Raw genomic sequence first — 15,161 nt, forward strand, 5'->3', positions numbered from 1 at the left:
GATGCGGTCTTTAAATATGATTCGTAGGATCCTTCTGTAGCATCTTTATTCCATTGCTAGGAGCCTTCTCTCTTAGATGCTAGCTATCAATGTGTAAAAATATACAATGCAATCAGCAACAATCTTGATTGGTTCGCATAGACCAGCGCTTCTCAACCTTTTAAGCTCGGCGACCCCTTTTTACAACCCAACACGGCGACCCCCCTTCCCTGACACACACATACAGCAATAGAAGAGTAGACAATAACAATTCATAGTTTCGATGGTCTTAAGCAACTCCTGGCAAATGGTCAATCGATCCCCAAGGGAATCGCGACCCACAGGTTGAGAACCCCTGGCATAGAGAAATTTATTGCACGATTTTTGAAATGATTTTATATTGCTACAATAGTAGAACTCTTGAAAAGGAAGCGACATGAAAAGCTCTTTCTACCGTATTCCTCAACAAACTAGACGCTGACACTTCGTTTATCATATGTCCAAATCAATTCCCTTACACAACTTTTTTATCAACAGCCATGAACATAAAAGGAAATATTAAATCTTTTACGGACTTAGTAATTCAAGGTGCCCCATTCGGGTACCGGCCAAATATTCATGTTCGACATGTTACATAAAACCATTTAGCCTGTCCGCCTCTGAATAAACGTAAGAAACTTGACAAAGGAGGACCTCTCGGTTAGGTTAGAGAATCCCTTACACAGCTGTATGATAAAGTTCAGTCATGTAGGCCCCAGAACTAGGATGAACACTATGACCCATTTTTGCTTCCCTCATGGTGATCATGTATGATTGATTACACAAGAAGACTATTTGTGTTCGGATAAGACCGATAAGATTAAGATGACTCTTAGAGCGATGAATAAGAAACAAATGAATAACAAGTCCCACTTCTGTATCACCACATTCTTAGATTTACATTTGTGTGTGTGTGTGTGTGTAGAGATACTGTGTGAATACATGTTGTTGTAGAGTATAATGTATAATCATTCTTGAGTAGCATTAACAAGGTAACCCAGCTTTCAATTTGCAGGGACATGTTCCTAAAAGTTTCACAGTAGAAAATAGAACATTTCATCCGATGTTTTTGGGGTCTCCTCAAAGAGCGTCCACTGGTGTACCATGTCCCCCTCTTAGCATCTTTGCTAGACTTGATAATGTCCACTATAGTTGAGTGACCAGTATTATCATCTTTTCATTCTGCTACAGGAGGACATACCACAACGACAGACATTTATATTCATTCTCTCAGCAGCTGAAACAATCAGTTCAACCATCGTCTGTCGTCTATTGTACAGTTGGTCGTGAAGATCCAATGAAACAAGTCTAAATCTAAATGTTGTTTTATCGACATTAAAAAAAAAGTTATTAGCACTAGGGAAGAAGGAGCATTTGTACAAATTGTCCTAGCCAAGGAATGTGCCTTCATATCATCTCCATAGCCTGGACGTTGTTCCACGACTCTGCTTTTATTGGTCAAGATTCGCAGGCGTAAAAATGATCATCGAGCGTATAAGCTTAGATATATTGAAATCTTTTTTCTAAACATTTGCCAGACTGGCACGAGTTATTTAGAGCTTCGGGACATTCCTTGTTCCATATGCTAGGGCAACTGTGTACACATGCTCCTTCTATTGTTATAAGAGCATGGAAAATGTCGCATGAGTCAGCAAGGAGAACCAATGACTTGGCAGAGTTAAAATCATAGATTAACATAGATTGACCTAGGGACTCGCGCAGAACGTAATCATCTTTTTTGAAGTAACGTCTGTATTTTATAAGATAAGATAAACTTCCCATGCAGAGATTGCTCAAACTTAAACGAGCACCTTACACCCCCTCACCTTCTTACCAAACTTCATTCCCCCATTCTTTACTTCTATTCATCTCAACTCAATTTCCCCATTCATCCCTTCGGTTTATCCGTTGTCTATTCCCCGATACCTCCCTTCTATTTATTCTGACACCCATTCCCCAATACCTCCCTTCTATTTATTCTGACACCCATTCCCCAATACCTCCCTTCTATTTATTCTGACACCCATTCCCCAATACCTCCCTTCTATTTATTCTGACACCCATTCCCCAATACCTCCCTTCTATTTATCCTGACACCCATTCCCCAATACCTCCCTTCTATTTATTCTGACACCTATTCCCCAATACCTCCCTTCTATTTATCCTGACACCCATTCCCCAATACCTCCCTTCTATTTATCCTGACACCCATTCCCCAATACCTCCCTTCTATTTATTCTGACACCCATTCCCCAATACCTCCCTTCTATTTATTCTGACACCCATTCCCCAATACCTCCCTTCTATTTATCCTGACACCCATTCCCCAATACCTCCCTTCTATTTATCCGAACTCCATTTCCCTACTCTTCCCCTCTCTTTCTATCCATGCGAACTCTTCAAATATAAAGTTTTCTTTTTCCGTTTCTAAAGTTTCCTCCCCCCAAAAAAGTTTTACCAAATAACCATCGTGTTTATATACACCCCGATGTTGAGAATCCCTGTCCAGAACTAGTGCTTAATACAACCACACACACACACACACAGAGACACACGCACACGTGCCAAATCTAAATTAACTGCTTTACAAAAGAGCAGACGACTTCATGTCATAGCCTAGATATGTAAAGGCCAAGTGACCTTTCATGAAATTAAGTTCAAAGGTTAACTAGACCTAGTTCCATTTTTTGACACTTACTTTCTATCCCAATGGCCCAATCTACTAAATAGGAAAATTATAGAAAGCTACTGGCCTTAGCGAAATGTGCGTTACATTGTTCACATTATAATATAGTACCACGTGACCGAGCCTCGCTCGGAGGAATAATTTATTAAGAAAAAATAGAGCGATCGGGTAAAGACAACCAATCCGAAGTGTTGCTTTTGTGTTCTGTTAGTTCTAAATGACATTACACATGCGATGCGAAAAGAAAGTCCCCAAATAGTCTAGAAAAACAAAGTTCACATTGAATCTTTTGCGTTAAACTATTGGCCTATTAATGGCGTTGTAGAAAGTCTTTGCAGTGTAACTTCTCAAATGGTTACGTTCAGACATTTAATGTTGTAATTAGTAGATCTATATTAATTATGGCTTTAGTACAAAACATCAAGCGATACAAAATCTCTACGTTATTGGGTAAAACATACCCTTTGTAACAAACCAAAATGGCCCAAGAGATTTAAAAGCCTCGCGTTAGTATTGTAAAGAAGCGTTTCCCTCGAGCACCTCTGTTATGCCGAGCACCTTTAATTAAGCTCGCTTAAAAGCCTTTAGCAGATGCTGAGCCTCATGTGGGATACGTACTCTGCCCAGCGTGACTGTCGGACTATAAGAAGTTCTTACCAGCGTTTGCTAGAACATCGCTGTTTGTAGTGCGGTCTTGTCACCTTAAGTCCATGATGGTGTGCAAACATCTTTGGTGAAAGCGTTCAATGCGTCTTAGTTGCTTTCTGTCAAGTACCTATGCCTCAAATCCTCATAGAGAAGTAAAGAGAACTAATACTTGGTAGACAATGATTTTGTAGGCAGGCGGAACGATTTATTTCTCAACACTCTTGCTTGGAGGCGTCCAAAAGTATTACTGGCTTTGTTCAGACGCTTAAAAGCAATGTGTCATTTGATACTATGCTTTCCAGATTTGTGAAGTTGTCTACCACCTGTGTCAATTGGCGATGATCTTTGGAGCTGAGCTGATTTTATTAGGTCTTCTTCTTCATCGTTCTCATTGTTATGTTGGAGTGTTCATATGACTAGACCAATACAATACATACCAATTACCCTAGCAATCAGTGGATCAGAGTTTACACGGATGGCTCATCCCATAAAGCCACCACAAATGGAGGAGCTGGAATATTTATCGAATGGCCAGATGGAGGAAAACTAAAAAAGACCATTGCAACTGGAGAGCTCTCTGACTGTCACAGAGCAGAAAGGGAAGCACTAGCACTAGCTGCTACCATGCTAGCAAATCATCCAAGTTCCCCTCACAGTCAGATTGTCTTTCTAACCGATGCGAAAACAACCCTCCAAAGCCTGCAAAACTCTGATTCCTATTATATTAAAAACCTGAGAACAGCACTTACAAAGCTTAACAACAACAGCAAAAAAACTGTTATTCAATGGATACCAGCTCATATAGAACTAGAAGGAAATGAGAAGGCTGACACACACAGTACCAGGAAAAGAAGAAGAGGCAGACAGAGAAAGCGTTGCAAAGACAACATAAAAAAATGGACAGGCCTGCCGTTGAAAGAGGTTCTATCCGAGGCAAAAGACAGAAAGGAATGGAGAAAGACGCTAAACAAATCTTGTGTGGTTCCCCAATGGTCCAACAGACTAGGGATAAGTGAAAGTGTAGAGCCTCCAAGTCTACATGTAGAAATACTTGTACATCTTTAAGTAAACCATGTATGACCCGTTTTCTATGCTTTATCAAACTTCATACGCAAGGTGTTGGCTGACAGTAATTACTACCTGTGTCTATTTTGGCCACACAGTCCGCCCCTGGAGCTGTCTCATGACTACCACTCCTTGCTCTCACAGCCACGCCCATCAGCTTGATCCGGTCTAAATGTTCAAAACCAGGCTAGATATGCTAATAGATATAGACAGACGTAAGGCTTAAGGGCATGAACCGAATCCCGAGGGAGACCAGAAGTTTTATTTGAGCTTTACTTCGAGCTGAGTTGCTTTTTACTGAGATGCTAAAATCAAAGCACGGAAACATTGCGGAAACACATCACTTGTCCACAAAAGAACTTGGGCCAGAGTGTCTGAGCATGCTTTAATGAACTTGGAAGACGCTGTCTACAATAGCCATAGTTATTTAAATAATATATAACTGTTGATGATGTAATAAATTGTTCTTTCTATCGGGAAATTTGGAAGTCCCTGCCTTGCTTTAGCACATTCTGATCTATCCTGGACTTTACGTCTCTCCATACCCGGACTTTGAGCTGTTGTAGATCTGCCTCTAAGTCATCAAGACACCCTACTCGTGGTTTGCCTTTGGGGGCGACTGCCTTTTGTTGTTTTTTGCCGGTGAACAATCTTGGCTCCTCTGTTCACGGGCATTCTTTCGAGGTGTACTGACGAACCTAATCTGTTCCTTTTATTTCCTTCACTATAGAAGGGTATATTTCTTGATTTGTGCGAATCCTCCATCCGGTTTCCTCTGATGATATTTTTGTAAGTATTTTTCTTTGTTTTCTTAGATATAAGTTTGCCTTTAAAAAGGAAGAGTAAGCGATAAGAAGAAATGGGAGGGAAATGTAATGGAACCTAAAGAATTAAACATAAAAAAATGAAAAGTGAAAAATTAAGAGAGATTCTGAAAAGAAAAACATAAACACACAAAAAAAAAAGATCTCGCGAAACAAGTCCCATCAAACTTCGATTCACATTGTCAAGAAATTAAGTTTGTCGGTTCTGTTTTTAAGGAAGACCTTGATCCAGCTCTACATTTGTTTATGAATGCCAATGTTTCTTATCTTCTTTTTAAAAAAAAAAAACTTCTCTCCACATTCTATATCATTAGATTATGTCCCCTTTTAAACGTCTGCTATTCTTTTAGTTTATCGCATCGTCTCTTACCCTCTCTCTCTCTCTGAATGAGTAGCATTAAATCAACAAAAAAAAGTTACAATTTTCCTTTTTTTTAAATTTTTTTTTAAATGCTATTTCTTGTGTTAATTTACGTAATTGCAGTAGCCGAATGGAGGGCTGCATTTAGACATACAAATTGTCGCATGTGGCCCTCGGATTACAAGTTTATCACGCTCTTTCCAAGTCACATGAGTTGTACTGATTGTTCCTGACATAAACAGAACTACTTCTGTAACACAGACGACCCATTCATACGCTAGTCTCCCCTCGTCTGTTTGTTTATTCAACCAACAGGTACAGTCACTTTTTTTTTTTAAAGATAGTTAATTTTTTTTACCAACTTGTTATCATGAGACTTTAAACTTAAACAATATAAAAGGCATATTTTAAACGAGTATCTAATTTAAAAAAACCAACAAAACTTTGTTTAATGTTGTGGATAATGACCATAGACATTTTAATGTTGTAATAATGCTAAAACAATATTTTAATTCACGTTTCTTAACGACATTATATTAACAAGATGTTTACGTGCCCAGACACTCATAAGATGGCGGAAGTAGTATTTGCTGGATCTAGAAATATATTGACCATAGACTTATATATACTACTCTAGACTGGACTTGGAGATTTTTTAAAACTATAAACAATGTCGTGAAATTTTTTTAGAAAATTGGATCAAGGCGTTGTTTTGTTAAGTAGTGAAAAGAAGTTTTTTTTTCAACCCTAACCTATGTAACATATAATTTAATTTCTAGATCTAGTAACTGAACATCAAAAATAAGAGTACTCTCGTCTCACAATTATTATTTTGCAATTTTTAGATACATAATCTAGAAAGATCTAGGTAATCAATCTATTTAAATGTACATAAGGTGATTTAAATCAACATGAATTATTTCAATCAAGGATTGTGAAACATTATCTCAATGGAAACAAACAGGAAATGGCTTTGTTTCATATATTTGCGTGAATATGCGAGAAATGATTTTCCATTATTTCTGAACTTTGAAAACTAAAGATCATTATTTTACTAAGACAGATAATATTGATTGGGGCGACTTCCCTTACAGCTTGAAAAAAGAGTTTACGTACATAAAAATCTATATTTTTAAAGGTCTGTGAATCGATCAGTCGCGGATAAGAATTTGTTTCCGGTTTCCAGTCTCGTATACTATATAAGTCTATGATATTGACAGTATGAGTATTAATTTACAGCTTGTAATGTTTACTAGATTTGACACATACAAATTGACGGAACGTCGCTACAGAAGTCTTATAGATGTGTTAGAATCCATGAACTAGTGTTACTTTAAACAGTTTTAATTTCTTAAGTTGTCTACATATAGTTACTCATAGTCAGAGACAGGACAATCGTGATGCGGAAGGATTGCTACGTCTAGTTCCGTGGCCAATTTTTACCCATAGAGAGCATTATAAGATAATGGCTTATTGCTATTAACCTTTAAAGTGCTGAGCTGTTTTACAATGAGTGCATAGATGTCTAGAGGCTAAACAACCACACTCGTTTTAAGGGTTAAGAAGACGTGCGATTGTATTGAGTATCATTTTAGCACCAACACTTGTAAGAAGTGAAAACTGAATAGAAGAATTACTTTTGAAACGTGCTACATACTTTGAAATGTGTTTCTTTTGTATGGAGAGTTTCACACATGGAGGAAAACTTATAAATAGCAATCTTATTGGTATATCCAGTGTACAAGATACAGGAAGTGTGGATAAGGTTTGTTTTTTAAAAGGTCTATGAAACTGTCTGGGGACTTTTTAGCTCCACAGAATCAAATGTTCTGAGCCTTTCTGTTTTGTAGCAGTAAATAATTTCAATATAAAGGAAGTGTTAGACTTTCACTCTAGGACAGGGCAGTGATAGAGCAGTGAGACTCATAAGAAACGAATATTCACATTTGACTAGAGTAGCACCTTTAGTAAAATCACTAAATTTAGAAAGCCTTCAGGAGAGAAGACTTAAAATTAAAGTGGCAATAATACATAAAACACTGAACCATAATCTTCAAATGCAAAAACAAAATGTAATTAAATACTCAGAAAGACACAAAGATAAAGGCACATTCCTCGTTCCATATGCTAGAACAAATTTGTACAAATGCGCCTTCTTCCCTAGTGCTATTAGATCATGGAATGGGTTGCCTGAGTCAGCCAGGAAAACCAGTGACTTGGCAGAGTTAAAGTCATTGCATGACTAGATTGACCTAGGGATATGCGTAGGACGTAATCATCTTCTTTTTGTTTTTAACGTCTATATTTTATAAGATAAGATAAGACAGTGAAGTAGCTTAAGAATTATTTAGGCGTAAAAGTAAAATGGGTGACACTCGGAAATATTTGTACATTTCAAAATGTATAGGCTAGTGCATTCAATAACAACATACACTTAGGTAGTTAGTTGGCAACACTGAGTCTCAATTTCACGTCCTTGACATTGTTTAGTTTATCGTGACAATCTCCATTATATCACTTCTGCTTCGTGGTCGAGGATGAGCGCAAATTCATTTCTCAGGAACTCAAATAAGATTAATGTTTGATATTATGGTGTTTTTGGTACATTGGCACAATTTAGGCCATGTCCCTCAAGGGTTATTCTCCCTTCATAGCTCAAGAGCTAAATTTTATTGAATCATTACAAACAAGGTCCATTCACAGCTCAGATGGTAAAAATAGTAAACACTTATATAATTTAATAAAAATCTATTGTAAATATTATATATTCACAATTACTTTGACCTATTTCAAATCTAACATTCGTAATGTTTACAATCTAAAATCTGTTGCAAAGTCAAATAGTGACACATAATAAAATCGTTTTCTTTTTTTTTAGCTATGAGCTCGGACGTATTGAACCATCGACCTGATGGTATTCCACTATCTCTGGCCAGGTCACCCTGGGAGGCTTATGGCTCCAGGGTTCACGTGTTTCCCTTCATAGCAGATCCAGTCAAGCATGTCGAAGACGTGAGAAACCTCCAAATGCGTGAGGATGATGTCATCATTGCTGCCTATCCCAAGTCTGGTAATGTACAAGGGTCTGTTGTTGTTTTTTTTAGTGATGCCAAGTCTGATGGGGGCACCTTTTGCCTTATATCCCACTCGCAAAATTTTAGTCTTATCTGAGTTTATGCGGAGGCCAATTTAAGGTGCCTCTCTATCTAGGCTGTCCGTCATTTCTTGTATGCATTTATTTGTAGCCCCGAGTAGTGCAACATCATCGGCAAAGTCCAAGTCCGTCATTCGGTTTTGTTCACGCTATGGAATACCAAAGGCAGTCTGGTTCATTGCTCTCCTCATTATGTAGACAATAGGTTTAGATTTTTTTCTTGAGTCTTGAGTACTATATATGTTTATAGTAAGTATCAGGATTAAAGTTCTTCCCCAAAATGGGAGTATTTTGTTTAAATGTAAAGTCAACCATTTCTTATGATTTATGGCATTCCATGAGGAAAAAGCAAAAACTTTCTTGTCTCTTTCAGGAACGCATTGGGTATGGGAAGTAACTCACATGCTCTTGCATCAGACGACAGAACACGAACGCCGAACCAAAGAACATCTGATGCTAGAAGCTACCCCAGATCTTCAGACAATCATGGACGAACCCTCGCCAAGAATAATAAACTCACATTTAGAGTTCACTCATCTACCACAAGAGATTCTGACCAAAAGAACAAAAGTAGGCGCCATTTTAAAACTAACATTACATCCCTACCAATAGAGTGTTTGATTATAAGTAGACACGATTTAAAAGTACAGACAGAAAGTGTGTTCCATTATCAGAATATAATTCGATACATAGATAGATAGACAGACAGATAGATAGATAGATAGATAGATAGATAGATAGATAGATAGATAGATAGATTGATGGGGGGTTTGACGGACAGACAGACAGACGAGACAGACAGACAAGACAGACTGACTGACTGACAGACAGACTGACTGATTGATTGATTGAAGAATTACTTATTGTTGCCCTCCTTGAATCACTCCACAGATCATTCATCTCATAAGAAATCCTAAAGATACCTTGATTTCATTATACTACCAGTACTTAGCCATTGCTTCTAAATTCACTGTCCAAGCTTTACTGGACGCTGCTATACAAAACAAACGTAAGTCAGATGTTATAGACGCTAGGAGCATACACATTCATTAGATAACAGATTGGCAGGTGTTATGGTAAATCTGAAATAATCATCCACCTACAAATACCTTTCAAAACAACACAGAGTCACAAAAAATCGGTAAATAAGCAGGTGAATGAGAAATAACATGATATAGAAATCTATACTATATTTGTAAAATACCACTAACTCATGGATCAAGAAATCTCTTACACTGCCTTACGGTACCTTTTACCTTCGAGAGAGAAAGAGTGAGAGAGAGGAGGAAAGAGAGAGCTGGCCGTCAAATTTAATTGTCACAGATACACTAATTTACGGGCTTAAAAATGTACGTTAGGTTATTCGTTAAAATCTGTATTTTTATGTATTTTTTCATGCAAAAAGAAAAGAAGAGTGTGTTTCCGGCCATAATAAACAATATAAACTCTGGAAAAAAAAATCAACGAGCGTAGCCGGTGTCAACTGTTAGTATAAAAAAATATTAAGTCTTGTCAGTACCTTACAAATAATCACTTTCTGCTGAAGGCCGGTGTGGACAATATATAGAAGCACTACTTATCATTCGACAGCTGTGCCGGGTAAGACACCTATCCCGCATGTCAAAGGGGATCTTTTTTTTTTTTTTGGACGAGTTTAAAGATGGACGGCGTAAGAGTTACCTCCCCCCACCCCCGGAAGTGCTATAAAGATCGAATCATGCCCTGTTTTACTCTCACCAGCTCAGAGGAAAGCAACTGGTGGCGGATGGCCTGTGCAAGAAACAATTGGTGAGCTCTCACGAAGGTCGCAGGAAACACATTTGAGACTCAAAGAAAGCTGAAGAAAGAATTAGACGACGAAAAAAAAACTAAAATATTGTTATAAACCTGGTGGTGGCACAGAGAGGGGTAGTGGTGTGTGTGTAGTCAGCCGACGCAAATCGCCCCAGGCCAGCGCTAGACGAGCGGTCAACCGTGACGAGTTACGACGGTCAGCCGAGACGAGTGTCAACACGGCGGTTCAGGAAGGATCGACGGCGGTTCGGGAAGGATCGACGTCGTGAACAGAACTCAGGAGCGTCACGAGAGTTGTAGTCATCTGACCACCTGGAAACGTCGAGCGGCGTTCTGTCCGGTTCGAGAAGGCCAGTAGGGACCCTATATAAGAGAGGAGGCGACGCAGTCAAGACGGTTCAGAAAGGAGGTTCACGACAAGAGTTCAGAACACGGTCGACTACAGCACAGTTCAGCGGTGTGGTTCTGTACGGAGCATTACGACGGTTCAGTGCGGAGTACTATCAAGTACAGTTGAGACGAACGGCGTCTTGATCTTGGTCTGTGATCGAGTCCGACGCAACGAGCCTAGTGTGTGAAGTCAGCCCTGAACTGTTGAACCCAGTGCAAGCCCGGAACGAGACGGAGAGGCCAGTGCAAGAGTTGATACGGCGGTACGGCTATTAACAGGAGAGATATTTGTACAGTGTACGTGCTGCCAATTGTACAGTATTGGCTGTTATTTATTCAACTATTAAAGTGTTACGTTACTTTGGAGCCCTGAGTTGTCAAGTTCTTTAAGTTGGTGGTGTATGGTGCAGTTTGCAGAGAGCCTGGATAGTGAGATTCGTAACAATATAAACACAGCGGACAACGGCTTTGTTTGCATTCATTGTAGCAAAATAAGTAGGTCGTATCTCGGCCTGCACTTATACTTTATCTTAGAAATCTACGACATTGTCTTTTTTAATCTACTCTATCTACCTCCACAGTAATGTTTCCATCCCAGTTCGACTATTTAAGACAAATGTCGCAGTTTCAACAGGAACACCCGGACCATCCAGTACTACATATATACTACGAAGAAATGAATAAGGTAATTCAAATTTGATTTGTTCCGTATATAACATTTTATCAATTACGTAACGGCTAAATTTTAGTCTCTCCTTTTTAGACAAAATTCAGACCAAATACAAACTTAGCTAAATTAAGATATGTTATAGGTTTAGAATGGGATTAGTTTAATCGGGGATTACCTTTTAGCGCTGTTACTTTAAATAGCACTTTATTTGGACGGAAGTGGTTCTGGGATATTAACGACAGTTGAAGACGCACTCTTTTAGATTGAAGCATGATGTGGAGTTTGTTATTAACTGTTGACATCAGACTGTGCCCCTTCTTTGTGTATTAACGTTTTTTTTTCAAGTTGAATCAGTCTTATCAAGTCATTTCATAGACTTATTATACTTATCTATCTATATATATAATTCTCTTCTTCCCTCAAGTAGGCCTATTTTGTCGAGTAGTAAGGAGTAAAGGAAAGATCACTCTGTGGATAGTCCACGAGAAAACACGAGGGGTGGGGGGAGAGAACACGTAGTCACAACCTAGCAGGACAGGACCGTTGCAATATCACTCTTTTTTTTATCTCTACCACACGTTAAAAAAAAAGTGGGGGGGGGGGGGGTAATCTACTCTGTAGTAACTTTAGAGGCGACAGAGCACGCTCAAGAGTTTGGACACAATGGAAAGATCACTCTTTTTATTTTGCAACTCGGACGGAGTGAGTTATCCTAGGTAATTTAAGAGCAAAAAAAAAAAAAAAAAGACAATTTTCGTCTGTATATTTCAGGAGATTAATATGAGTTTTCAAAGGATTTTAATAATTTTCCGGATATTTCCTGGACTTTTTCGTATATTTTGCAATTTCATGAGATTTCCAAGACCTCCAGACATGAGGCCGCGGGAAATCTGTTATAAGTTATAAAATGGTTTAATTTAATAATTTATTCACCTAAAATTAGCGCGGGTCCTATAAAAGTGCTTGGCCCACTGAGGTCGCATAGGTTGCTGTGGCCTAAGGTTGGCCCTGCAAAATAGCGGCGTATGCTACGTCGCTGGTCGACTAGTTTTATATGTTGTGCATGTGTACGAACCGCAAGGCCAGAGTGTGAGCTACTACTAATTTCTACATTTACATCTAATAACAACACCACAACAGGTAGATCTAATTATTGCCCATAATTTGGGGGGGCTTTTAGAATTGAAGATTGGGTTAAACAGCAGAGGTGTCGTTAGGGTTGGTGTCAACTGGGAGTTGTCCACACACTACGCACGCCCGTGTTATCACCGCCACTGCTTCACTGCCAACAAAAAAAGAACTGTCCTCACCGTCGTCAAAAAAAAAACAAAAAAACATGCTACCTAAAAACAATTAGTAAGTTTCTAAAATGTTAGAATTAAGTTTTTAACAATAATAAATGCACAAGTTAGTAACGAGTTAATAGTGAACGAGCCAGTTCAAATCTTCTTTAATTCAGTTTTCTTATTCACCTTCCCTTAGTCATTTGAACCGTTGGGGCACGGCGCATAATCTGCTGACCGTCTTTCTCCGCTCTTATCTGTCTTTTGCATTGGATAGAATTTCATTTTATGACAGGCCTATCCATTCTTTTATGTTGTCTTCCTTTCTTGTCACTGTTCCCTAGTAGGAAGGTCTTTGCAAGCCCTGAGAACCTTGTGATGTGGCCATTGAGTTTAATTCCTTTTTTTTTTTTTGGACTGTGGCTAGCAGGTCATTGTAGGGTCCAATTGCTGTAGCTATTTCTAATCTCTTCATTCGTGGTGTGGTCTTTATGACACCTAGGATCTTTTTGTGGCATCTTAGCTCCATTGCTGTGATCTAGGATCCTCTTCTCGAGATCTGCAGTCAGCGTCCAAGATTCGCAAGCATATAGGAATGTGGCCATGACCAGGGAGCGCATCAGTCTGATTTTAGTGTCGTGGGTTAAGCCTTTGTATTTCCGTATTTTTTTGAGCTCTGCAAGTGCTGCTGTGGACTGTGCATTTCTAGCTAAGTAGTTCAGGTTTGGTCCTTCATTCTAATGATTTTACTCTTTCTCTCCTAACTGACGATACCAGCGTTGATTCCATCAGAATGTGGTAAATAATTACGGAGAGGAAGAGTTAATGATGAGTAGAATTACACAGCGAATTTATACCCTAGAAATTGAACCAAACTGCATGTCAGTAGCTTTTATGTTGAGACTAATTGTATTGCTTTTTTTTTATTTAGATAAGGCAGTACTACTTTCCCAGGCCACCGCCGAGGCTTAGGGGAGGGGGGGAGGGTCAAACAGGACTGGCCCCACAGAAGGGACTTTTTTTACGCATCTTGTATACACGTTTAAAGTTTTTCGACAAGTGGAGGGGGAACTGCAGTGAGTCCCACAAGAACCTTAATGTCTCCAGTCCACATATATTTCTGGCGGTGCCCAGGAGGGGTGCTATTTCTGTCGCTGAATGTACTGGAGTTTAATAGCACATCTTATCTTACATAATTTACCAATACCAAACTGTGTTCCTGGGAAATCTAGTGTTTCGCAATCTAATGGAATAATTAACTAGTAGGTTCCCAAGTGAATTAATGTCAAAATGTTCAGCTAAATACTCAGATTGTGCGAAATACTCGTTTATCAAAATTATTGGAATAAGGATATTCTATGCAGACACTTGTCGAGCAGTATAGAGATTCTGACACCGCATCTCTTTTTGTGAACAATTTAAGAGACTCATTGACAATATAGTCAGGAGACGTGATCTCAAGCTAAAACCAAACAATATCAAACGTCAGCAGCATTTTCGGCATGAGATGTAGGTCGAAATTGGGTTTGTCTGGTCATGTTAAATATTCATTATTAGTGTTTGGAATCGAATACATTACTCACTTTGTAATCGATAAATTTTATTGAAACTTGAGATTGCGCGCAAAATTTATATAAAAAGTTTCGATACAGTATTTCATTGCTCAAATTAAAAATTTTAGTTTGTCACTTGTTGTTTTAGGATCCAGACAGAATTATCAGGCAACTTGCTACATTTCTGGACGTGGCGGGAAGTGACAAGTTCCTCCAGGAAGTGAAAGAAGCTTGTAAATTTGAGTCTTTGAAGAAAATTGAGGAGGATGAGAAAAAAGAACTTCCGGAGAACTTGGACAGACTTTGCAAAGAAAACAATGTCAAAGTTAAAATGATTAGGAAAGGTAAATCCCGTGACTCTTGCTAACAGAAACTTCAATTCACTTTAATTCAATGGCTTTTAATGATTATTTTAAATATCTAAATAACACGAAGAAATAGATTTTGATATAAGTTCTTGTAGGCAGGGGAGCATTCTTTCTATAGGCACTCACGTTCATGATAAGATAATATAGTGAAGATTAGCTCTAAATTTGCTTGGCTATCATTTAATGTCAGTATGTCACGTTTTGGACAGGAATTGTTGGAGACTGGAAAAACGAACTGACCAAAGATCAAAGTGACCAACTGGACGCCTACATAGCGAGAGAAATGGACAAAGGACTGGATTTTAATTTCATCTATGAATAAATCAAGAATAAACTTTATTTAAATA

The 15,161-nt window shown here is 38.5% G+C and overlaps 1 protein-coding gene across 1 annotated transcript; it reads left to right on the top strand.

The window, feature by feature from the left end:
- Window positions 1–5,765: 5,765 nt before the first annotated feature.
- LOC129922053 (sulfotransferase 1B1-like) lies at window positions 5,766–15,161 on the top strand. Its single transcript, XM_056006258.1, has 7 exons — window positions 5,766–5,917; window positions 8,481–8,672; window positions 9,130–9,326; window positions 9,648–9,765; window positions 11,522–11,625; window positions 14,595–14,790; window positions 15,024–15,161. The coding sequence occupies exons 2-7, from the start codon at window positions 8,483–8,485 to the stop codon at window positions 15,134–15,136; spliced, it is 918 nt and encodes a 305-aa protein (XP_055862233.1). The 5' UTR covers window positions 5,766–5,917; window positions 8,481–8,482; the 3' UTR covers window positions 15,137–15,161.

Source organism: Biomphalaria glabrata, chromosome 12 (genome assembly GCF_947242115.1).
Source record: "Biomphalaria glabrata chromosome 12, xgBioGlab47.1, whole genome shotgun sequence".
In the NCBI taxonomy this organism is placed as follows: Eukaryota; Metazoa; Mollusca; class Gastropoda; family Planorbidae; genus Biomphalaria; species Biomphalaria glabrata.